Source organism: Staurois parvus, unplaced genomic scaffold (assembly GCF_062004578.1).
Source record: "Staurois parvus isolate SC_StPar_1 unplaced genomic scaffold, SC_StPar_1.0 ptg000023l, whole genome shotgun sequence".
In the NCBI taxonomy this organism is placed as follows: Eukaryota; Metazoa; Chordata; class Amphibia; order Anura; family Ranidae; genus Staurois; species Staurois parvus.
The window spans coordinates 4,299,351-4,325,232 of NW_028317819.1; the positions used below are offsets into that span (position 1 = coordinate 4,299,351).

Below are 25,882 nucleotides of genomic sequence, written 5' to 3' on the forward strand. Positions count from 1 at the left end.
TCAAGAGGAATGGATTTTACATACGTTTAAGGTGTCAAAACGGTACAGATTCCAGTGGTGTTTAAGTATAGGCAATTTATTTTCATTTTGGATAGAGTGAAGATGGATTAGATCATTTATCAAGTTTTTATTGCGGTCTATGTCTTTGTTAGGGAGATTCACCCTATTTGTCATGTTTACTTTTATCATGGAAAGTAAATTTAAATAAAAAAACAACACAAAAAAAAACCCTGACAGAAGGTATAACTCGCTCTTACTTTATCCAAGTTTTGCCTTTAGCCCCGGATCACACCAATGCAACTTGTGACTTTGAAGTCACATAGCAAGTCGCATCCCATGTCTTTCAATGGCCCAATTCTAATCGTCTAATAATCTAAAGTCGCAGAGACTCCAAAAAAAAGGTACCTGGACTACTTTTGTGCAATTACTGAAGTGGCAGCAAGTCTCAAAGTTGCACAGCATAGTCGGACTTAAAATTGCACGACTTGGGGTTCGCACTGGTGTGAATAGGGGCTTAGTTGTACTTTAAAAGCTAGGTAAAATAAAATTGCTGTTTACACAATATTTGGGCTAATAAGCCAAAAACACACAGAGAGAATTACACAGAGGCAAAATATGGGTGTAACATGTTACAAAAGGTGAACTTATCCTTTCAAATGTCTTTGCTAAATAAACTGGAGGTCAAATGAGGATTCCATAGGAAGGCAGAAATTTTACTTTGAGACCAATTTCTATTAAAAAAAGAGAAAACAATTGAAGTCTATCATTGCTGTCGTGACCTTGAATAACTGACCATAAACAGTTATGACGATAAGGACTTCTCATATTGCTTTCACTGACCAAGATCCAGCACGCAAATAAGGACGACAATTAAAGTACTAAATCCTCACCAATCATTCCTGGTTTCCTCTAGACCTGTATTACTAGGTGCTCCTAATCTGCCCCAAAACTTGTTTCACCTTATGGAAAGACAATATCTGATGTGCAACTCACTGCTCCAATTCCCCAGACTTCTGGTCAGGGAGTAAGTGCTGTGCAAATCACACATGCAGGACAGAAACAGGCTTTCAAACTGAGAGCTGGTGGCTGAAGAAGTTCCATGGTTTACCAAGGAGGCTGTCATTTTGAGAGCTAGCAGGCATGAATAGCTGCAGTTTGCAAAGGAAACTTCTGTGTCAGTATTTGGAAAATCTTGCAAAACAATTGAGCACCTCAGCCACAAAAGAAGGAACTTCTATTTTTTTCTCATTTAGGCCTCATGCACACTGGATGTTCTAAAAAAATGCCAGTAGCATTAGTTAGCTGTAGAATGCCACATTAAACACATTTTGCAGCATTTTTAGAGTCATTTCAGCAATTGTGTTTTTAGCAAAACTATACTCCCACAAAAGCTTGATTCTCAAACACTGGATAGCCGCATTTTGCAGAGTTTACAGCTGAAAAACTTCACTTCAAAAAGCAGTAGTTTTGTGGGTTTTCCAGCCTGAAAACACCCCTGACAAAAACAGCTAATAAAAGCCTATGTGTGCATGGACACATAGGATAACATGCTGGGGAGTTTACTGGCTGTAGAAAAAAAATATATATATAATGCCTGACGCCCAAAACAGCAGATGTAAACAGCCAGTATTCATGAGACCTTACAGGCATTGGGGCTAAAACTGAAAACTAAATGATCAGGCATGTGAAGAATATTAAACTGTACAGGGAGTTAATGAAGTTGAAGTTAATGGGTCAGCATAATTACCAATTTACTAAAGGGTAATTCAGTACTGGGAAAAACTGGGACAAGCTTTTTGGTCTGATATTTTACTGGCTAGACAATTTGTATGCTAACCATATATTACAGAAAACCTGTGCTTAGACTATGCACACTGAATTATGTACATGCTCTAAACAAGCCTTAAAAGCACTTTAAAAAAACAGGCCCTCACCAGTTCTAGGCATTGTGGAAAAACTAATCTTCAAATATCAAGGCACAGAAATTAGTTGTATTCCCCTTAGGTCCCCTGAACAATGATAGAGATTGCAAATATGCTGGGTGTATTTCCACACCCAGGGAGCTGTGTACAGACTGCCACACAAATGAATGGCTGTATGCAGCTATACTCCTGTAAAACACCAATGCTTCTGTGCATCATTTTATGCCCAGCATATTTTTATACACTCACCACCCATGTGCACAAGTCCATATTTTCTAGGGAGGCAGAATCTTGGCAGTTTGCCAGTCTTGCAATGTAAACAAATACCATGTGTTTCTAAGATGACAAACTGTCAATCCAGGGGTGAGGACATTTTTTTCAAAAACTACTTGCCCAAGGGATTAAATCAGGGTCCTAATCTACTTGTCCTGCTACGAAAAAATTAAAATAATTTGAACCAAAACCCTACTTAAATCTGAGGTGCTTTTAGGAAAGTCTGGGGCTTTTAAAAACAAAAACATACAAAAAAGGAGCTTTATGACGACTTCAACTTTTAATGTTTTTAACATTGCGTTGTTTATCTCCTACTCCCCTCCCTGCCTGTCTTCAGCACCATACTCGGGGACTAGCAGGGAGGGGAGACAATTTGCAGTGTAATGAGCACCGATTGGGTGCTCCTCAGGAAAGGGGAGTGTCAGGCTCTTAACGCTCAGCTCTTAAAGCTCAGCCAAATCAAGCTCCGGTGTCCGCTCTGTTAGGCCCACACTTGGGTGTTTTGTAATTGCGGAAGAATGGCTCCAATTCTGCCTGTAATCTCAAAATTCACCACACGCAAAACACAGGATCAGGTGTCATTATGCCATGATATAATGCATAGCAATCTCGGCAAATAGCACCTGTAGCTTGTCATCCAAAAAGGAGCAGGAGCTTCTTTTGGGCGACAAGCTTCATATGATGCTATTTGTCGCACGGCAAAACCATACCGGGTTTTAGGTGCCATTGAAAATAAAAAAGGCGCTTGAACAGGCATATTGCAGTCGCGGGCAGAATTGCAGAGATTCTGCCGCAAACCAAAATTGCCCAGATGAGAATGGAACCACCCTGCTTCCGATATATGTGATTCTAAATGCATTTTCAAACTCACAGATTCACATGACAGACTAGATATGTGTTCCTGGGGAGGTGGTCCACACAGTTGCAATCCACAGGGATCATTTTGAGTGCCATTTGTAGCAGTGCGTTTCAGACTTGCAAGTGGTAAAGTGGCATGCAGGGATAAGTGATCATATAGGATTTGCTATTGACAAGCGGTTTTGTATTGAAGCCAACTGGACGCCATTGACGTCAAAGCAAAATTACGTGCTACTGACATCAATGCAAAATCGCGTCCCATTGATTTCAATGAGGCTGCTTGCCTGAGCAGGGTGAATGTTAAAAAAAACAAAAAACACAAAAATCGACTTCCCCATTTTTTTATGTTTTGAATCCTTGGGCTTTAAGCTACAAAAACACTCAAGTGAGAAGGCAGCCTTGAAGAATATGTAAACCCCACAAGTCATATTCGTGATATGTGCCTGTTGTACCATGCACTTGTAAGAAAGTATCCTGTTCCCTTTGTAATGCTTCCTTTGTGTGAAATCCTTGCCTGCCAGTCCTGTTTTCATATTAAAAACAGACTACACTAGGCATGAGAGCACAGAGTTATCAGTTCTCTGGCCATACTGGGCACTCAGTGTGCCCTCCTACAATGATCAGACTTGTGCTCATATCCCCCCACAGCTATTCACTTGGAAAATCAGTGTGCTGTTGTTTCTCCTCTCCCAGCTCTCTGTTCTCAGCTGCACAAGAAGCTTAGATGGTATAAAACAGGAAAATAACACATCTTTTCTTTATACATACACACACACACTCTATACACAAAGGTTTTGCCTTTCATTTGCATTTTAAACTGTCAGGGTTGTATTACAAGGTGGGGGTTTACATATGCATAGGGTTTAAAGATATTGCTGCTTGTTAAGAATATGTCCATAGCCTAGCCATAGGTGCACTTTAAACATCAAGTTGAAATGGTGTACCCGCAAAGAGTAAGGTAACCATTTAATTTTTACTGTTTTTGTAAATTAGAAAGTTTTTCATTAGTATAGGTTTCACATAACAGCACAAATCCTCTAGCAACTTTGGGCTTTACAGTGCTGCTACAAATACTTTTTAATAAAGCAAACTACTTGATTTAGCTCCAAGAAAGTTTCTGCGGGTGTATCTACTGTAATACAGCAGCTCCATTGAGGCATGACAATACAACACAATCTATATGCTTGCTTTGCTGCTGTTTCTATAGCTTAGAAACTGCAAGACTCATCTAAAAGCGAATCTTGACAATTAGCTGATAAAGCAGACTGGCTCACCTCAGACAACTTTCGTCTGCAGTCAATGTTTTTGTAATACAGTCTGGACTTGGCTTATTTGGATCTGGAAAAGAAAGCTTTGCATTCCACAAATTTACATATTCTATTTATCTTAGGTAAAACAGTCTGGACAGAATATATCTATCATGGAGACAAGCAGAAAGAGAACCTATATCTAATGACTGACACACGGACCAGATACATCTAGTTAAAGGAAAGGGTATGCTATATGCCTTGAAAACTATCCCCGAATCTCAAAGGCAGTACATCATTTGTGAATTTGCTCTCCTGAATGCTGATATTTTAATCCCCAATTCATCCAAACAGCAAAGTTTTTGCCTGTTATTTGTGCATGGCTACATGCATTTGAACGCATGAATAATTTGCCCTTGTTGTTGGTCTGTTCTCTTAAAAGTGTATGCAATCCTAAAACCTATTCAAACAGGTTTGCCACTGCATCAAGATTTGAAGCATTTTCAACCTACACTGTGTGTTCATTTGGCTTTCAGGTCTATCAGCTGGGCCACTCAAGAGCAAACTGGTGGAGCCTGTAGCACAGGCTGATTATGTTGCCAATTATGATGCAGTGGCATAGCCACCAAGCAATGGTAAGTGTTTTCAGTGGCAATATTTCTGGTTTACATACATTTAGAAGTCTACTTATTTAAAAAGTGCTGTGCCATTCACATAGCCAACATGAATAATCCCTACACCAATATGTCCAAGAGTGGCATTTTTCTGATTGAGGTGCTCAAGGAAAATACAGCATAATGGCCACTAGAAGGAGCTAATCATAGGAAATAAACTCCAGGCACATTGCAAAGGCTGTGTGAATGCACAATGAATTGTTTTTATAACTAGGCCCCGTAAACTTTTGGGGGTACATACATAATGTTCAGTCCTTATGGTAAGACAGGGATGTGCAATTCCTATCGCCTGAGACATGTAGTTCCAGGTGTCAGGCAGGTAGTTTCTTTTTGCCTTTAGCCCTGCTGTGGGCAAGTAGCAGGGCTCATCTGTCAATTGGAAGCATTGGGGCAGCAGTGCTGCCGCCTGATTGCTTCCACACATCCCCACAGAGTGTCAGCCTCTCCCCCCTGCCCGCTATGTGTCCAAGGCTCCGCTTGCCCATCTGCGGGCCCGGGACTGGCTTAGTGTGCGCAGGCGGGATGTAGTATAGGGGAGGGGAGGAGACTGGACACATCAGCTCCCCTCCCCTTCTCCTGACCTGGAAGTGAAGTCAGTTCTGGGTCCCCATTTGACACATTCCCGGTCATTGTGGCCAGGAAAGAATGTAAAGCGGTGCCATGTGCACTGCATTACATTCATTGGAGTACAGGGGAGACATCCTTGGTCTTTTAGACCCTGGATGTAAAAAAAAAAGAGAACTTATAACCAAAAAAAAAAAAAAAAATATCACATAGGGGACTTTGTTTTTTAAAATGAAAGTTACACCCAAGCATACAACACCCCCCAAATTTTTCAAGGCCCCCCCACCCCCACATATACGCATGCACAAACGTAAAAGTACACGCGAGGGCGCCTACACATGAAAATATTGACTGCACGCCAGAATGAGCGCAATAATTCTAGCACCAGACCTCCTCCGTAACACTATACTGATGACCTATAAGGGGCTTTAAAAGCACCACCTATAGAAAATATAGGTTACTAAAGTTTGTTGCCGTTTAACGAGTGCATGTAAATTTAAGGTTTGACATGTTGGATATCTATTTACTCAACCTCATCTTTTATATTTTACAAAAAAATTGGATATTTATTGCTTTTTGTGCCCTAAAATTAACTTAAGTGTATTTTTACTGAAATTGTGATATCGTTTGGCATAAAAAAATTGGAACTACCACTATTTTATTCTCTAGGGTCTCTGCTTTCAGAAAATATATCATGTTTGGGGATTTTGTGTCATCTTCAGGCCTTAAAAGATTTTTTTTAAGCCTGTGCAAATAACAAAAACAGCTCTGGCAGCAAAAGGGATAAAGGATAAACCCGACACTCCCCTTTCCTGACGAGCAGCCAATTGGTGCTCATTACACTGCATGGTCTCTCCCCTCCCTGCTAGTCCCCGGGTGCAGTGCTGGAGACAGGGAGGGAGGGGAGGAGGAGATAAACAGTGCAATGTTAAAAATAATAAACTTTTAAGTCGTCATAAAGCCCCTTTTGTTTTAAAAGCCCCCAAATTAGTTAAAGCAGATTTAAAAACGGTTTTGGTTACAATTTATGTTTTTTTATCAGCCCAAAGTAGATTGAGACACAGATTTAGTCCCTGGACAAGTAGTTTTTTCAAAAATTTCCACACCCCTGTAAGACTATTCATGTAACACAGCATTTGCTAAAAACATTGTTATCTAAACACTTTATGTTTGGGTAGAGTGGGAAAGGGTTTTAAACCCATTTGAGTTTTTATTGGTTCCCCTCTGACTTGTGTTTCAGGACAGGAATTGAAATCTCCTTAATGGGACAGATGGAAAACACAGACAAGGATTTCTGATCATCTGTACCCTACCAAAAGCTAACGAAAAAAACCTTGGCTACAAATATATTTTAATGCAAACCCATTAAAGCGGTTAGTTCACACCAGAGAGCCATGCTGATTGCACAGCCGCTGGTATGCACAGTGTCGCTGGTCGCAGCACATCACACTGTTCACTTTTTTTAACCAGTGACTTTACAATCCTATTCACTACAGTCCTATTCACTACTGCGGCTTTGTAAAGTGGTGATTTGTGTCGCAACCCACTGAGCTGAAAGGCAGCCCAACAAACCTCAGGGCACAAGCATTGCAGTGCATCTGTTAAAAAGTGTCTCCAAAGGTTGTGTCTTTTTTACCATAATGAATTCCCTGCTTTAAGGAAAAAAAATCAGGGATCCAGCGATGTGCCTGGCTGCAGTTTTCCTTCCTCTCTCCCTCTTCTCACACAGACTCTGGCAGGAGCCACTGCTGTGAGGCAGGGCTAACCCCAACTATGTGTGTCTATGTAGCATGGCTCTATAGACACACACAGCTCAGGAGCTAGCATGCACATGTGCCCCCATAGCAAGTGGCTTGCTAAGGGGGCACAGAGAGAAGAGGAGGAGCCTGCAGCACCAGCAGAGGATCTGAGAAGAGGAGCGGGGCTGCTCCGAGTAAAACCACTGCACAGAGCAGGTAAGTATAAAATATTAGCTATTTTAACTTCGACTTTCAATGCATAACTGTGTTTAATGCACAGCAGCAACCAGGATGGTTTGAACCTACTGTTAATGTGGACAAAGGATGCTGACCCCAATTTAGTTTATTGCAATTTCAGTAATCTTTAATTTATTGTTAATAGAATTAAAAAGGGGCTCTCTATTGATATATTATGCAGTGAAAAAAAAAGCCCGTACATCAGAAAATCTTTTTTTTTTTCAGTGGAATACCTTTTCCTTCAATGCACTAGAGTGTACTAAAAAAATCCTACATGCTACATTTATGCCCACTGACCTATATTGTCACTCAAGCAAACCAAAAAAAAAAAAAAAAAAAGGCATGTCAATTTCATTAACCCATATGGTAACAAGCCCTAAAAGGTCACAATTTGACTAATGAACAAATGTCAATCCTTCCATGCAGTATATACAGTATAACACAGAGGTATTTCAGCATTTTGTTAGCATACAAAGTGGTACACATAGGGGGTTGGTTTAGTAAAACTGGAGAGTGCAAAATCTGTTGCAGCTGTGCATGGTAGCTAATCAGCTTCTAACATCAGCTTGTTCAATTTATCAATCCTATATCAAGCAAATAGATCCTTTTTCAAAGAAAAATATTTGGCCTCAGGCCTCACATGGAGGATGTATACAGCAATAAACTCCAAGGTCCATTGACAAGGGTGATTATACACCACAGGTATAATTTCCTAAAACTAAAGCACTCAGAAGCTAAGTGGCTACCATGCACAGCTGCACACATTCTAACTTCAGTTTGTTCAATTACGTTTTGGCAATACAACCTGGAAGCCCTTTGGTTTCTATGCAAATTTGTGTCAGATTATGCACTCTCCAGTTTTAGTAAATAACCCATCCTGTGTTTTCCAGTGACAAGAAACTAGATTCATGCAACTTGGACAGCTGTGCCTATACAATGCAACGACAGGCTGTCGGGTGGTTATAGCTGGCAACACCGAGCATTATATTCTGTCAGCAGGGAAGGCTCCCCACCAGCAGAATACAATAGCACAGCGGGAGCAACTTCCCCATCCACATTGAATGTGTGGATGGGGGAATCTGTTCATTTTATTACGCTTAACCTGCTGTTCGAAAAATAAGCAAAAATTATGAGATGGTTTCCTAAGGCAGGCCATACATATCTATGGTTGCCTAAGGCAGGTCATACAGATCTATGGTTGCCTAAGGCAGGTCATACAGATCTATGGTTGCCTAAGGCAGGTCATACAGATCTATGGTTGCCTAAGGCAGGTCATACAGATCTATGGTTGCCTAAGGCAGGTCATACAGATCTATGGTTGCCTAAGGCAGGTCATACAGATCTATGGTTGCCTAAGGCAGGTCATACAGATCTATGGTTGCCTAAGGCAGGTCATACAGATCTATGGTTGCCTAAGGCAGGTCATACAGATCTATGGTTGCCTAAGGCAGGTCATACAGATCTATGGTTGCCTAAGGCAGGTCATACAGATCTATGGTTGCCTAAGGCAGGTCATACAGATCTATGGTTGCCTAAGGCAGGTCATACAGATCTATGAGTCCCTTGAAACAAAAGTGTAATGAATTGACAGCCTCATTGCATGGGTAGCAATACGATACCAAAAAAATAACGTTTATAAAAAAATTCTAAATATAAAGCTGTTTCGATATCTAACAGAAAAATAATTATGCAGCACAAAGCCCCACCTATACAATCCATTCAATGTATATATTCGAGACAGACTGACCCTTTACACTATTAACAGGGGAGCCTTGACTAAATATAAAAGCTGCCATAGGTTCCTGGAGAAGTTATTTCTGCTTTACTTTAGGCTTCCATCCAACATACAAGCTAAAAAGACAGCCTGCAAGAAAGGCGGGCAGGCACTGGTGCCTGGACATTCTTTTCAAGATCTCCCAGAGTGCCTGAATTCCAGGACAAATATTAAAATACCAAAAAGGCTGGCTCAACTGCCTCATATGCTCCAAGCCTCAACATTAATCAGTGAGGCAACTCATCACATTTAGTGACGAATTCACTACATGAATACCATCCCCAGCAATATCCACCACTGCTACAGGAAGAGGAAAAGGATCCTGGGACATGACATGACTGGCTAGAAAAGGGTGTAAAAATAGTTTGTACACAAATATAAATATATATATATTAAAAATATGGTGGTGGGGGGGTAGCACCGGTGTTGGGTTTTTATTGGAACCTGTTGTACAATATGCATATTGAGCTTTAAGATGCTGACATCCAACTGCAGGCACTGTGAAGAAACTCATTATGACAGAGAACTGGCAGCCTACCAGTCTAACCAAGCAGGTTTTGTGAGGGCTCCTTTACATGAGCTTTGCCCTTTGTAGAGTGATCACTTTTCAGAGTTAGACAAGCAGCGAATAGACAGGCCGCAGCTGAATACATTACCAAGTGGTACCTGGTACTCAGAAGGGGGAGCAAAGAGCACTGGAAGGGGACCCCAGAAGAGGAGGCTCTGGGATGCTCTATGCAAAACCACTGCCCATAGCAGGTAAGCATGAAAGTTTTTTTATTTTAATTAAAAAAAAGGTTTAAGTTATTTAAACCTGCAAAGAACAGAAAAATGCATCAACTACCACATCAAATTTAACTGCTTCCTTCCCAGCTATAGGCAAATGACAGCTGTGCGGAAGCACTACAGTTCTGCATGGACGTTAGATGATGTCCTCCCAGTCACAGGCTTTGCTGCAGTGAGAGCTGTCAACCAGACACATCAGATGACAGATCATTGCACAAGGCCATCCCCAGTACCACGTGATCGCTGTGACCAATCACAGCGATCCCATGATGTTGTACACAATGAATGGCCTTCATTCATAGCCATTCATTGTGCACTATTGTGATAATCTCTGATTGGTCACAGTGAACAGGTGGTAAAGGCAGGGCAAATAATAGTTCATCTGTACCATGTGATAGCTGTGGACAATCACAGCATCACAATAGTACACAATGAATGGATGCCAGTCACAAAAATGATTGCTTAATTACATACAAAAATGATTGCTTAAATACAGCGATTATCACGAAAACACCATACGGTCACCAGTCACTGTCCCTGATCACTGCCACACTAGTCAAATGATGACGCTGTATTGCCCTGACATTTTAAAAAAGTGAAAAAAATATAATTTCCTCATTTTCCAAAAATTTACCTATGAAAAAAACTCACCATATCTAACTAAATAACTCAAATTGTCTCCATTCCAATAAGAGGTCACTTGGGGGTATTTGTAGTGTCCTGGCATTTAAGGGCCTCAAGAAATTAGACAGTCAGTACATCACCATGTACATCAGTACATATAGAGTTGCAGGACTGAATAATTGGCAAAGTGTGACAGTGCGAAAAGCTGAAAATTGACCTGAGCAGGAAGGGGTTGAGAGTGTACAGTATTGAAGTGGTTAAGGAAAACTTCATTAAAAGGCATTTTTGTAATATATATAAGCTCCCCTTTATGTTGGACCATACAAAGTATCAGGACATACATGCAGTGATAGTACCATCACCTTCCAAGGTACTGGAAGAGTAGGCATGTTCCCTCTCCCTTCCCACAATACAGTGCCCAACACCGCTGTCACAAGGATGGAATAAGCGCATATTGTAAAATCTAATTTACAAAAATGTTTGAGGCGTAGCAGTGCTATGAAGGCAATGGCTGTAACACTCACTGCATCATCTGATGCTCTATGAAGTCCACTATCACTATGTACTTTTCGTTTTGTTCTTTAGAAGTCAGATCAATGGAAAAAAAAAAAAAAAAAAAAATCACTAATTTCTTTGTATGGGCCACTAAACCACAAAATACTATAATCTCTCACCTCAAAACATGATGGCCTCAAATGTTTAAGTCCTCAAAAAAAATTACCCACAATTTGGAGTAAATGATAATACATGTTTTGTTTTTTTTATCAGTTACTCCAAATTGTGGGTAATTTTTTTTTTTTCTTATACATTACTTTGCTGAAACTCTAAACCTGAAAGTGCATCCATTTCCAAAACCTTTTTTTGTAATAGTGTGGATGGTTTAGGATACACTTTTAGGCTGCATTCGCACCCGAGTGCGAGTTTACAGATCTGTTTCTCTGAGTTTGTGTGTTTTTAATAAGCTTGAGTCGTTTTAAGCTAATGGACAACTAGTTACTAGAAGGAGGAGATGGAGAACTTGAAAACCCTTATTTTTCCAGGCACTCACATTAAACTATCAATAAAGATCCCACTTGGCTTCAGAAGTATCTTAAGTATGTTTTTGAGCCTCAGGTGTTGAGCTTACAGATACCTGAGCATTCCTGTGTGAACAGGCATATTTTAACCCACCAGGGCTTTGGTTGAGTGTTTTGAAGCTTTGAGCTTAAAAGATACAAAATGCCAAAGTGGAACTCAGAGGTAAGGTGAATGAAGTGGAGGAATATCCCCTCTTCAGGGAAGGTGTGCCATGGGTGAAACACTGATATATAGACAAAGGGTAGCATTTAGGAGGTCAGGGAAAAAAAACTGCATGTCTGTGTAGGGACTAGACTTCTCCAGCACCGGCCATTTCTTGGGACACAGACTGGATGAGAACCTCCAACATAGACATGTGGAAAGCCAGGCTGGGGAAGGAAAGGGGAGTTCAATCGCTCCAATCTGGAGGAAAGGGCTCAATGCCTATGGATAGCAATTCTACAACCCCAATTCCCCAAAAAAAAAAAATTGGGATAATGTGTAAAATCTACAAAGAAACAAAAATGCAATGATTTGCAAATCTCAAACCCATATTTTATTCACAATAGAAAATACACCAAAATGTTTAAACTGAGAAAACGTGCAATTTTAATAAAAACAAATAAGTTAATTCTGAAATTTATCATCTCAAAAAAGTTGGGGAAGGGCAAAAAAAGCTGGTAAAGCAGTACTTAACAAGGAACTAGAAGAAGCACTAGAAGAACATTTTGCAACTAAGTCAATTTGCAACAAATCAGTAACATGGTTGGAAAAAGGAACATGGTTGAGCCAAGTGTGTCTCAGAAGTAAAATATGGCCCAAGTTCACCAATCTGTGAAAAGCTGCATCTAAAATTTGTCAAAATTTAAGAATAATGTTCCTTGGTATAAAATTACAAAGACTTTAAATATCATCTACAAAATATAATATCAAAAGGATTCTGAGAATCTGGAGAAATCTTTGTGTGCAAGCGACAAAGCCGAAAACCCAATATTGGATTCCCATTATTTTCAGGCCCTCAGGTGACGTGGCATTAAAAACTAGCACGATTCTGTGTTGGACATCAGTGCACAGGCTCAGGAATACTTCCTAAATCATCGTCTGAACAGTTTGCTGTGCCATTCAAAAATGCAGAGGTAAAGCTCTATCATGCAAAAATGCCATATCTGAACATGATCCAGAAACACAACTCTCTTCTCTGGTCCAAAGCCCATTTAAAATGGTATGCTGCAAAATTAAAACCTGTTCTGCAGACTGACTAATCGAAATTTGGCACTCTCCTGGCAATCATGAGTACCAAATCCTCCATACTGAGGGGGAGAAGGACCTTCCGGCTAGTCATCAGTTCAAAAGCCTGCATCTATGATGGCATGGGGTGCAATATTGCATATGGAATGGGCTGCTTGCACATCTGGAAAGGCATCATCAATGCTGAAAGATATATGCAAGTTTTAGAGCACCATATGCTCCTATCCAGACTACTTTTTTCAAGAAAGGCCTTCCATATTTTAGCAGGAGAATGCAAACCACATATTGCAACTATAACTGTGTGGCTTTGTAGCAGGCGAGTCCGTGTATTTAACTGGCCTGCCTGCAGTCCGGACCTTTCACCAATTGAAAACATTTTATGCAAAGTATTTGAAATGAATAGTACAGCAAAGTCAACCCAGGACTGTTGAGCAGTTAGAGTCCTATATTGAGCAAGAGTGGGGCAACATTCCTCTCCCAAAACTCCAGCAACTAGTCTCCTCAGTTCCCAGACTTTTACAAAGTGTTATAAGAAAAGAGGATGCTACACTGTGGTAAACATGGCCATGTTCAAACTTTAGACATATCGCTGCCATCAATATAAAAAAAAAATGACCTCATCTTTCTTAAAATAGTACATTTTCTCAGTTTAAACACGGGATGCGTTTTCTGTTGTGAATAAAATATTGGTTTCATATTTGCAAATCATTACATTCTGTTTTTACACTGAATTTACATAGCGTCCCAACTTTTTTGGAATTGGGATTGTATGATCTACAACAGTAGTTCCCAGTCTTAGTCCACAAGTACCCCTGACTGGCTAAGTATTGGGAATTTACCGGTAGATAAAATAGCCGTTATAAATACCAATCCATTGGCATGGATTTAAAGCCCCACTTCAGGATAATTTTCACCTTCCACCTTTTCCTCCCTCTATCAGATTCCTGGATTTATAAAAACAGTTTCGGAATGGAACTTAACCTCTTCCCCACCAGACCAATTCTGACTTCTCTCCCCTACATGTAAAAATAATTTTGCTACAAAATTACTTAGAACACCCAAAATTACATATTATTTTGCAGAGACCCTAGAGAATAAAATGGCGGGTTTTGCAGTTTTTTCTATGTCACATGGTATTTGTGCAGTTCTTCAAATGAAAATTTTTGGGACAAAAAAAAAAAAAAAAAAACAAAAAAAAAAACACAGTTTAATGAATTTTAGTGAACACAAAACAATAGTATACATTTTGGTAAAATATATATATAAAAAAAAGGGGAGGATATTAGACAGAGTAAATAGATACCTAACATGTAATGCTTTGAAATTGTGCATGCCCATAGAACGGCATCAAACTACGGTGCTTGATCTCCATAGGTGACACTTTATAAGCCTTTACAGTTTACCGGTTTATAATTATATCTTGCGGTATAACGTTCACGGTGATACCTTACTTTAAGGAAATGTTAATTTTATTTTTACACTGTCCCTTTCATTTTTCTTTAAATCACTTTTATTGCTAGCACAAGGAATGTAAACATCCTTTGTGATAGCAATAAGCAGTGAAAGGTACTCTTTACTGAGTCTAAGACACCAGATCTTTCTTCTGCCCTTAAATGCTTCTGATCACACCAAAATCAATTTGATCAGACGTTCTCCCAAGCCAAAAATGGCCTTGTTTACAGCCGACAAATACTTGTCGCTTCCAGTTTGTAATACCGTAGAGATGATTGGGGACATTCCGGTCCCTATACATCTTTAGGGTAAGCCAGTGGTAGTGCCTTATTCAACCTCGGGCTCCTCAATGCAACGGAAAAGCCTGGGAGAGTGAGGGTAGCCCCTTCTTGCCGCTTGTAAGAGTAATCCAGCCACCAGGATTGCTTTGACATTACAGGAGGAACACGAGCCAAAAAAAAGGAAAAAAAAAAAAAAAAGATACCAAGATGATGCCTGTAGCTGCAGGCATCATCCCCGTATTTCCACTCAAAGTCCAGGATGTCATATGATGTCCTATGGCTGGGAAGTGGTTAAAGTATAACTAAAGGCAAAACATTTTCCTTTGAATAGAGCAGAGAGGGACAACTTGTGTCAGGATTTTGTCTGTGTCCCCTTTAAGAAGATTTACCCTCTCTGTGTCCGGTTTACCAAGAGTGAAAGGTAAAGCCCACTAGCCAACAGGCTGCATGAGGTTATTATTATACATGATTTATATAGCACCAACAGTTTGTGCAGCACTTTACAAAATGAAGGTAGTTATTACAGTTACAACACAATGTTACAACAGGAAACAGAAGGCCCTGCTCATTAGAGCTTACAATCTATGAGGTGATGGCCTCATGCACACTGGCACAACCGAAAAAAAAACAAAAACTTCTCCTAGCAAGGTAAGATCATTTACCTGTGTCAAGCGTTTCGTTCATTTCATTGGCCAGAATAGATCATTTATTCTGGCCACTGAAACGAATGAATGCTCTAGCACTAATGTCGTCACACATTTAGATGCATTTACATGCATTAACCACTTGCCCTCCAAAGGATTTACCCCCCTTCCTGACCAGGCAATTTTTTGCATTACGGCGCTGCATTACTTTGACAATTGCGCGGTCAAGCAACACTGCACCCAAATTAAATGTACATCCTTTTTTCCCCACAAATAGAGCTTTCTTTCAGTGGTATTTGATCGCCTGTGTGGTTTTTAATGTTTGCACTATAAAAAAAAAACAAAAAACTGAATTTTGAAAAAAAAATATTTTTGACTTTTTGCTATTAAACATGTAAAGTAAAATTTTTTTTTTCAAAAAATCAGATTATCATAAATTTAGGCCAAAATTTATTTTGCTACGTCTTTGCCTTTTTTTTTACTAGCAATGGCAGTGATCAGTGACTTATAGCGGGACTGTGGCAGGCATTTGGACACTGAGTGGGAACTAACTTGGCGTCACTGACATCCCCAATGACACCAATACAGCGACCAGTGCTAATAAAAAGCACTGACATTGTACTAATGGCACTGGGCAGGAAGGTGCTAACTGTGTGCAGTTTCACTGTGGGCTGTGTGTTAGCACTTTATACTGTAAGCACACTGCTTTGCACGGCTCTGCTATGCAGAGCCGTGCAAAGCAGTGTGCAGCTGACAGGAGAGAGAACTGTATTGTTTACAGTTTTCTCCCTCCGTCGGTAAAGCTCTGTGATCACTGGCTGGTACCCAGTGAGTGACAGCCGAGGCCGCGAATAGAGGTGCGGGTAGGGCAGGTGCCCCCTACCCGGAAAATTATATATATATGCCAGCATAAGCCCTGGTTCACACTGCTGCTAATTCAAGTGCAACATACGATTTACAAAATGCACCTGAAGTTGCATTTAATGTATTCCTATGGTGCTGTTCTAAGTGCAATTTAAAAAATAGTTTTTGCATTACTTTTTCACTTCAGTGCGATTCAATTCTCATAGACTATAAGGTAAATGGCACTGAAATTGCACCAGTGTTTACATCAATGCTACTTTGAAGTTGCACTTTAAATGGGCAAAATCGCCCCACTTTAAAATCTCATTCGGAGTAAACCAGGGCTTAAAGTTTGTGTGCATGCACTCATACATGGATATGCAGGGGATTTAGAAGCAGGAAAAAAATGTCTGATGCACACTGGATGTTTAATCAGCTGCTCCTAGGGGCATGAGGCTGAAATCAAAAACTTTATGGGAAAATGTAAAAAAAAAAAAGGACGAACAGGCTGGATTTTAAAAGCAAAAGAGATGCTTCGTCTCCTCTGCATTAGCCACTTACCTGCCTGTTTGCCCTTAGTGTAGTGCGCTGTGTGCGCACACAGACCATTGTACAAAATCGTCAATACCGAAGCTGCGCATGCATGGGATTGACGGCATCTTGACAAACGAAAGTGGCAAGGCGACGGAGACCTGATAGCCGGCCACCCGGTCAGTGGCTCACAGGGAGCTCTGAGACGCCCCAGCAAAGGTCTGAAGGGGAATATAGTCACACTGGATGAGAATTGGCATGAGATTTACAAATCGCATCTTATTGTGCACAATTACAAAAAGGTGATATCAGTGCGATTCCAACTTGGTCGAACCCATCGATTTCAAAAGTAGTACATGCACTACTTTTGACACAATTTGCATAGACATCTGTGTCAGACATCTAGAAAATCGCAATGGAAATTGGCATGTCATCCGACACTGAAATCGTGCGACTTCAAAGTTGGGTTTGGTGTGACTGGGGTGTAAAGTGTATTTTTCACCCAAATAAATGGCTACGGAAATATATGACATAAAAAGGATTGGCAACACCCACCATTTCTATTCTCTGGGGCCATTGCTTTCAGAAAATATATGTTGGGGGGGGCAAAAAGCAATTTTGCAGATTTTGAGGTGTGTGTGGAAGGCGAGAAGTGTCCTGGATGGGAAGCAGAGTAGAGGAAATCCAGCAAGTATGGTGTGTCGGGGGCAGTGGAGGAGTGAGATTGGGAAGCATTGCTGTGGAAGGGAGGCACTGATCAGACTTTGCACCCCAGGGCTGTTCCTGGACTGAAGTCCTGATGATGGTTATTACCTCATACTGTAGGCGCCAGCACCCAGCTCCTGCCCAATCCCAGACAAGCTGGCATCGAAGTCCTGCACCAGTCCGGATTCTATGACCTCGTCCGCCAGGGGAAGTTTCAGAGCCCAGGCCATGGTTGCGGAGTGAAACGGGCCGACCTCGCACCTCTAGTATCCGGGGTCCAGATGTGGAGTTCGGCGGGTGTGTGGATTTGGGGGGGGGGGTATAGAGTCCGGCAGCGGCTCGTTCCTAGTACCCGCGGAGAGCGGAGCCCCCTCCGTACGGAACAATGGCGCTGACACAGGCGGACATGCCCAGGGCTCAGTGTGAGGATGTCGGTCCGTGGAGTCTGCAGCCCCGGAGGTCGGCTCTTGCCTCAAGAGATCATCGTGGCTGCGGCAGCTGCTGAGGGAGGCATCACAGGGAAAGCTCCGCCACTGGCTCTCGGCAGCCGCCCTCCCAGCGCACGGCGAGGCACATGTAGAGCGGCGGGCGGGCTGGCAGCTACTGTCCGCGGGCAAGGCTCCCTCCGGACACGGGTGACAAGCTGCCGAGCGCTGCTCAACAAGGCAACATGGAGGAAGCCAGAGCAGCGGCTGCGACGGCCCACACGACGCACACCGTGACGCGATGAAATCACGCCCCTCCTTCAGTGACCAATCCACCAATTGAACACCAAGCACGTCGTAGCTCTCGGAGGCTTGTGATGGGAGCCTGCCGAACGCAGAGCAAACGGAGGGGCGGGGCTACCGAGCTTAACTGGATGCCATTGGCTCATGAGAGGCATGGACGAGGCGTGAGAGGAAGTGTGGGCACTGTGACGTGAAGTGTGTTAGCACGCGAAGGGGCGGTGCGGATGGTTCGGCGCTGTTGTGTTCTCCTCAGAGCAGTGTCGGCGTGCTACAGGGCGGAGATGTTATAACTTCGACTGTGGGCGGAATGGAGCGGGTCGCTAAGGGGTTTTCTAGCTTTACCGGCCCAGGAAGTACATTTCCCAGCCAGGGAACTAATACAAGCCTGGCAAATGTTCCGACCTGACCCGTGTTCAACAACGAGAGTGTTTATGGACAGTATTCTCACAGGAACCGAGCTGCGACTGAAGGCACAACTTATTTTGTAGATTTGGATAGCAGAGGGTTTGTCAGGGTTTGGTTTCTGTATGGCCCCCTATTAGGCTAGGCTCACATCTATACATTTTACAGAAACAGTCCAGTCCATGTAACAAAGAATAAATGGTGAGTACAAAAGGAAAAAGTAAAGCAGCTAGCACAACGTGGCAAACCCTCTGTCTCCAACAATACTATAATATCAATGTGCAGTGCTAATAGAAATGTGTGTTATAATCAATGATGACCCGTGTGATTGAAAAAGAGAAAGGAGACATCATAAAAAACTTCTGCCTGGCAGTCCTCGGGTCATTGGTTTGAATCCCAGCCACGGCACCACCTGCCTGGAGTTTGCATGTTCTCCCTGTGACTGCGTGGGTTTCCTCCGGGTACTCCAGTTTCCTCCTACACTCCAAAGACATGCTGATAGGTTAATTGGATCCTGTCTAAATTGTCCCTAGTATGTGTATATATGAATGTGAGTTAGGGACCTTAGATTGTACGCCCCTTGAGGGTTAGGGACTGATGTGAATGTATAATATATATATGTAAAGCGCTGCGTAAATTGACGGCGCTATAAGTACCTGAAATAAATAATTCAACCCTGGCAGAATGACCATACAAAATGTCTCAAACGACGAAGTCGTGCGCTGGAGCGATTATGGGGCAAAACCAGATCCCCTCAAGAATTCTCCCTCTACAAATCCGCCTTCTTCACCTACACCTCCTCCCTTCACGCTGCCAAGCAAGCCTACTTCGTAACCCTCATCAACGCCCTCTCCACCTGTCCTTGCCGGTTCTTCTCCACTTTCAACTCCCTGTTCTCTCCCCCCCACCTCCACTCAGTACCTCACTCGCCGCCCACGAGATTGCCAATCATTTCCAAAACAAGATTGACGCAATCCGTAAGGACATTGTCAATTCACAATCTACCTCTCCACCTAGCCTCCCTCCCTCCCTCCATCACCCCCTCAACTCTTTCCTCCTCTGACCTCGCAACCGCACTGCCCCCCACCACACCTAACGTTCCGCACACTATAACCTCCCCAACACTCTACTCCCTCAGCCTTGCTACCACTGAGGAGGTCAATAAGGTCTTCACTGAAGCCCACCTCACCACTTGCCCCCTGAACCCTATCCCCTCACAACTCCAGTCACCCCCCTCCTCCATCATTCGCTCCCTCACCCACATCTTCAATCTCTTCCTCTCTACTGGCACATTCCCCTTCCCCCTAAAGCATGTGCACATCACCCCCATACTCAAAAAACCTTCCCTGGGCCCCACTGACCTGAACAACCTTAGACCCATCTCCCTGCTGCCACTCAATTCCAAGCTTGAGCGCTTAGTCTACAATCGCCTAAGCGCCCACCTCACTGACAACAACCTCCTTGATCCACTACAGTCTGGCTTCCGTCCCCTACACTCCACCGAAACCTCCCTACTTAAAATCACTAACGACCTGCTAACCGCCAAAGCTAATGGCCACTACTCAGTCCTCTTACTCCGCGGCCTTCGACACAGTCGACCACCCCCTCCTCCTTACTAAACAACACTCTCTCGACCTCAGGGACTCTGCTCTCTCCTGGTTCTCCTCTTACCTATCCCAAAGCTCCTTCAGCATTACCTATAACGCTGCCACCTCCCCCTCTCGATTGATGTCCCCCAAGGCTCTGTCCTCTGACCCCTTCTCTTCTCCATCTACACCTCCTCCCTTGGCAAACTGATACACTCCCACGGCTTCAACTATCACCTCTATGCCGATGACACACAAATTTACCTCTCTACCCCTCAACTCACCCCCTCACTCTCCGCCCGCATCACCCACCTCCTAAACAACATATCAGACTGGATGTTGCTCCATTTCCTCAAGTTAAACCTGTCCAAAACCGAGCTCTTAGTTTTCCCCCCAGCTCGCACCCCCCCCATCCTCTCCATCATGACTAACAACGCCACCATTAATCCCACCCCACACGCCAAAGTCCTAGGTGTCACCCTGGCCTCAAACTTTTCCTTTCAACCTCATGTCCAATCACTATCAAATTCATGCAGACTCCACCTCCGCAACATCTCCAATCTATGTACGTTCCTCACCCCAGACACCACTAAACAACTCGTACACTCCCTTATTATCTCACACCTAGACTACTGCAACTTCCTTTTCACCGGCCTACCCCAACACACGCTATCCTCGCTCCAGTCTATCCTGAAGTAAGCGGCTAGACTCATCCACCTCACCAACCGCTCCACTTCTGCCACCCGTCTCTGCCAATCCCTTCACTGGCTCCTGATTGCCCAATGCATTAAATTCATATTACTAACTCTGACATACAAAGCCGTTCATAACGCTGCCCAAAACTACCTCACTGACCTGATACCCAAATACCACCCTACCCGTGCCCTTTGCTCCTCACAAGACCTCCTACTCTCTAGCTCCCTGGTCTCCTCCCACGCCCGACTGCAGGACTTCTCCAGGAGTTTCCCCATCCTCTAGAACTCACTACCCCAATCCATCAGACTGCCACCTACCCTCCTCACCTTCAGATGCACCCTGAAAACCCATCTCTTCAGGCAAGCCTACCCCACCCTCACCTAACAGCCGTTCTCCTCCACTCCTCCTACCACTCCATCCCCCACAGCCACTTCCTCCTGTACCTCTACCCCCTCCCTCCTAGATTGTAAGCTCGAAATAGCAGGGCCCTCGAACCTCTTGTGTATTGTTACTGTATTGTCTCATGTACTGTCCCCCACTTTAATGTACAGCGCTGAGCAAACCTTTTGGCGCTATATAAATACTGTATAATAATAATAATGAAAAGAGAATAGTGAATACTCCAATGAAGAAACAAAATGGACAATATAACAAATGAAACTAGAAAAGCTACAATTTCTGGGGAAATTGTGTGAAGTGTTCTTGCCTCCACCAGTAGTCTACAACTGGAGTGGGCGGAGTAACTGGGTGGAGTGGCTTGAGTAACTGTTGTGTGGTTGGAGTGGCTGGAGTAACTGTGAAAAGTTTGGACTGAGCAGAGTAACTTTATGGAGTGGGTAGAGTAACTGTGTGGAGTGTTTGGAGTGAGTAAAGATAGTAAACATTACACTAACCAATTGATTGATCAAATTTAAAAAGTGCACATTGCAAGCTTGATAGAGTGAGAAATGCATTTCAACTTTTAATTATATATATAGCACATTTAATTGCAATGTTGTTGCCAAAAGTGCTTCACAGTTACATTAAAACATACATTTATAAAAACATTAGCAGCATTATTACCTCAAATACTCTCAACAGTAGAAAATGTATTTCCAAACCTTTAACCAGAAGCCGGCCAAACTGTCACCAATTCAAAATTAGATTTCAAATAGGGCAGAGAAGAGCGGTTAAAAACAAACTGCTCCAAATTGTTCACTTCACTGGCATCTTCAAATGGTCGTAGTTTTAAAAACTCTAAATCCTACAGCAAAGAACTTTATATTGTGAGAATCACATGACCCAGACCTACATTTTGATGCATAGTATGTCTCTGAAATATTAAAAATGAAGGCACAGTCGCAGTTTAGAAATTACCCTTCAAATTTGAGGTGGCTAGAGTGAAGTTTCAATGAATGTCAATGGGCGGCGTGAGTTGCAAACAAATGGTCATATTGTGAAAACTATCAGGACTATGGCTTAGCCGTGGACATTTTTAGTGGCAGCAGGGATGGCTGAACGTTTTGATATACGATTTGTGTAGGTGGGCTTGAAAATGAGGGAGTGATGGCAGTTTAGATATCATGTGCTGATTTTTCAGCTCACACTCTAGCTTTTGTCAGCTCACACTCTAGTTTTGAACATTCCACCATTCATTCCTATGGGACCAATTTCACCACAAAAACGCCGATATTTCGTGAACCATTCGGCAAAACGTTCCACAAAGTAATAGCACACCAATCGGGAACAATCTGCACGTTTCGGTATATTACTGTCTATGTAGTGTAAAAACTGTGGGAGGAGTTAGGGTGGTAAATTTGGCTATAATAATAAGAATATATAGGTGAGATAACAGTAAGTGGTCTTACCATGCAAGAACACTTAAATATATAAGTCCTCTAAATATCATAATAGTCCCAAAAATAGTGATGTGATCAAATCAGCAAGATGTAGTGACTTCCGCACTGCACCTCCACCATAATGCACTCACCAGAAGTAAGTAGCAAGCAAGCCCAGTGCGGAATGACACTAATGCAGGCTATAGACGGTTAATTTAGCGGCTGATTTTTGTCCGAAAAACAAAACATCGTTCGTTCTGTAACCCGATGCTGCCACCAATGATTTTGAAAGTTGGCCATTTTTAACACATTTTCTAGCATGACCAATAAATGAAATGAGGAACCGTGAAAATCAGCCGATGCCATTGCCCCACTAACAGTGTGAAAATCGGCCAATTATTCTTTCGGACAAAAAAATCGGCTGATAAACGAACTGTCTATGGCCTGCATTAGGGGTGTTCCTGCTTGTTCCTCCTGCCGGTGACCTGGTTGAAGGTGGGATCTCTCCAGAATCCAGTGATACACCAAATGTACAATCAAAAGTAGCCAAGTCTCCATCTCCAGCCCACAGTGAACCAAGGAGAGGGATTCCTCCTAGAGGGCAAGCTCATAGACCGAGCCCGGAGACAGTATCATACATGTGAAACTCGAAAAATTAGAATATCATGCAAAAGTTCATTTTTTTAAGTAATGCAACTTAAAAGGTGAAACTAATATATGAGATAGACTCATTACATGCAAAGCAAGATAGTTCAAGCCGTGATTTGTCATAATTGTGATGATTATGGCTTACAGCTCATGAAAACCCCAAATCCACAATCTCAGAAAATTAGAATATTACATGCAATCAACAAAACAAGGATTGTACATAGAACAATATCGGACCTCTGAAAAGTATAAGCATGCATATGTACTCAGTACTTGGTTTGGGCCCCTTTTGCAACAATTACTGCCTCAATGCGGCGTGGCATGGAAGCTATCAGCCTGTAACACTGCTGAGGTGTTATGGAAGACCAGGATGCTTCAATAGCGGCCTTCAGCTCTTCTGCATTGTTTGGTCTCATGTCTCTCATCTTTCTCTTGGCAATACCACATACAGTTGTGGCCAAAATTATTCAACCCCCAATGCTGTAAAGGGGTTTAGGGACTATAGTGTACATTTGGAATTGTATTCAGAATCAAATCCTACAAGGACGTTGTAACTACCCAAATGCAACTAAAATGACATCAATTGTTTATGTAATACAGTAGTAAATGGTTCTTATGTGGTTTCTTCATTGCCACAATTATTCAACCCCTTAAAGACTACCACTCTGAAGAACAGAGGTTCATACAGGTGCTTTCCATCAGGTATTGAAAACACCTGTGGATGTCACCGAGCAGCAATCAAGCATAATAAGCACCAATTAGGCAGCTTTAAAATGACTGTGATACTCAGCTCCTTCTAGACATTTACTGGTGTGGTTACAAACATGGTGAAGGCAAGAGAATGGTCCAGGAAGACAAGAGAAGAGGTGATTTCTCTTCACAGGAAGGGCAATGGCTATAAGAAGATTGCAAAGATGTTAAACATACCAAGAGACACCTTAGGAAGCATCATTCGCAAATTCAAGGCAAAGGGCACTGTTGAAACGCTACCTGGTCGTGGCAGAAAGAAGATGCTGACTTCGACTGCTGTGCGCTACCTGAAGCGTAGAGTGGAGAGAAGTCCCCGTGTGACTGCTGAGGAACTGAGAAAAGATTTGTCAGATGTGGGTACAGAAGTTTCAGCCCAGACAATAAGACGCACACTGCGTAATGAAGGCCTCCGTGCCAGAACTCCCAGGCGTACCCCCTTGCTGTCTCCAAAGAATAAGAAGAGTCGACTGCAGTATGCCAAAAGCCATGTGGACAAACCACAAAAGTTGTGGGATAGTGTTCTGTGGACTGATGAAACAAAATTAGAACTGTTTGGGCCCATGGATCAACGCTATGTTTGGAGGAGGAAGAACAAGGCCTATGATGAAAAGAACACCTTGCCTACTGTGAAGCATGGTGGAGGGTCAATCATGCTTTGGGGCTGTTTTGCTTCTGCAGGTACAGGGAAGCTTCAGCGTGTGCAAGGTACCATGAATTCTCTTCAGTACCAGGAGATATTGGATGGAAACGTGATGCAGTCCGTCACACACCTGAGGCTTGGGAGACGTTGGACCTTTCAACAGGACAATGATCCCAAGCATACCTCCAAGTCCACTAGAGCATGGTTGCAGAGGAAAGGCTGGAACATTTTGGAGTGGCCATCGCAGTCACCAGACTTAAATCCGATTGAGAACCTCTGGTGGGACTTAAAGAAAGCAGTTGCAGTGCGCAAGCCTAAGAATGTGACTGAACTGGAGGCCTTTGCCCATGAAGAATGGGCGAAGATACCCGTAGATCGCTGCAAGACACTTGTGTCAAGCTATGCTTCACGTTTAAAAGCTGTTATAACTGTAAAAGGATGCTGTACTAAGTACTAAGATTGAATGTCACTTGGGGGTTGAATAAAACTGATAATGCTGTGAGCACAGAAAAGACATTTGTGGTTATTTCATTATAACTGTTATGTTATATTTGTCTGACCTACAAGTGCCTCTTTAATGTAAATGTAAGCAAGATGACTGAATGATCAAAAGCAATGTCAAACTGGCCAAAACACTCAATTTCAGTGGGGGTTGAATAATTTTGGCCACAACTGTAGATTCTCTATGAGGTTCAGGTCAGGCGAGTTTGCTGGCCAATCAAGCACAGTAATCCCACAGTCATTGAACCAGGTTTTGGTGCTTTTGGCAGTGTGGGTAGGTGCCAAGTCCTGCTGGAAAATGAAGTCAGCATCCCCATAAAGCCCATCTGTGGAAGGAAGCATGAAGTGCTCCAAAATCTCCTGGTAGATGGCTGCATTGACTATGGACTTAATGAAGCACAGTGGACCAACACCAGCAGATGACATGGCTCTCCAAATCAACACAGACTGTGGAAACTTCACACTGGACTTCAAGCATCTTGCAGTGTGTGCCTCTCCATTCTTCCTCCATACTCTGGGTCCTTGGTTTCCAAATGAGATGCAAAAGTTGCAGAAAAGAGGACTTTGGCCACTGAGCAACAGACCAGGTCTGTTTTTCTTTAGCCAGGTAAGTTGTTTGTTGTTCAGGAGCAGCTTGACAAGAGGAATACGACATT

The 25,882-nt window shown here is 42.6% G+C and overlaps 1 protein-coding gene across 2 annotated transcripts in view; it reads right to left on the reverse strand.

The window, feature by feature from the left end:
• Nucleotides 1-18,172, reverse strand: part of TFCP2 (transcription factor CP2) — a 137,929-nt gene extending 119,757 nt beyond the window's left edge. The window contains exon 1 of one of the 2 annotated variants that reach the window (XM_089692892.1): nucleotides 17,567-18,172. In XM_089692892.1, the coding sequence (XP_089549018.1) occupies nucleotides 17,567-17,688 (122 nt within the window). In that variant the 5' untranslated portion in view covers nucleotides 17,689-18,172. The remainder of the gene's footprint in view (nucleotides 1-17,566) is intronic. The other variant, XM_089692902.1, reaches the window with a different exon arrangement.
• Nucleotides 18,173-25,882: the final 7,710 nt, after the last annotated feature.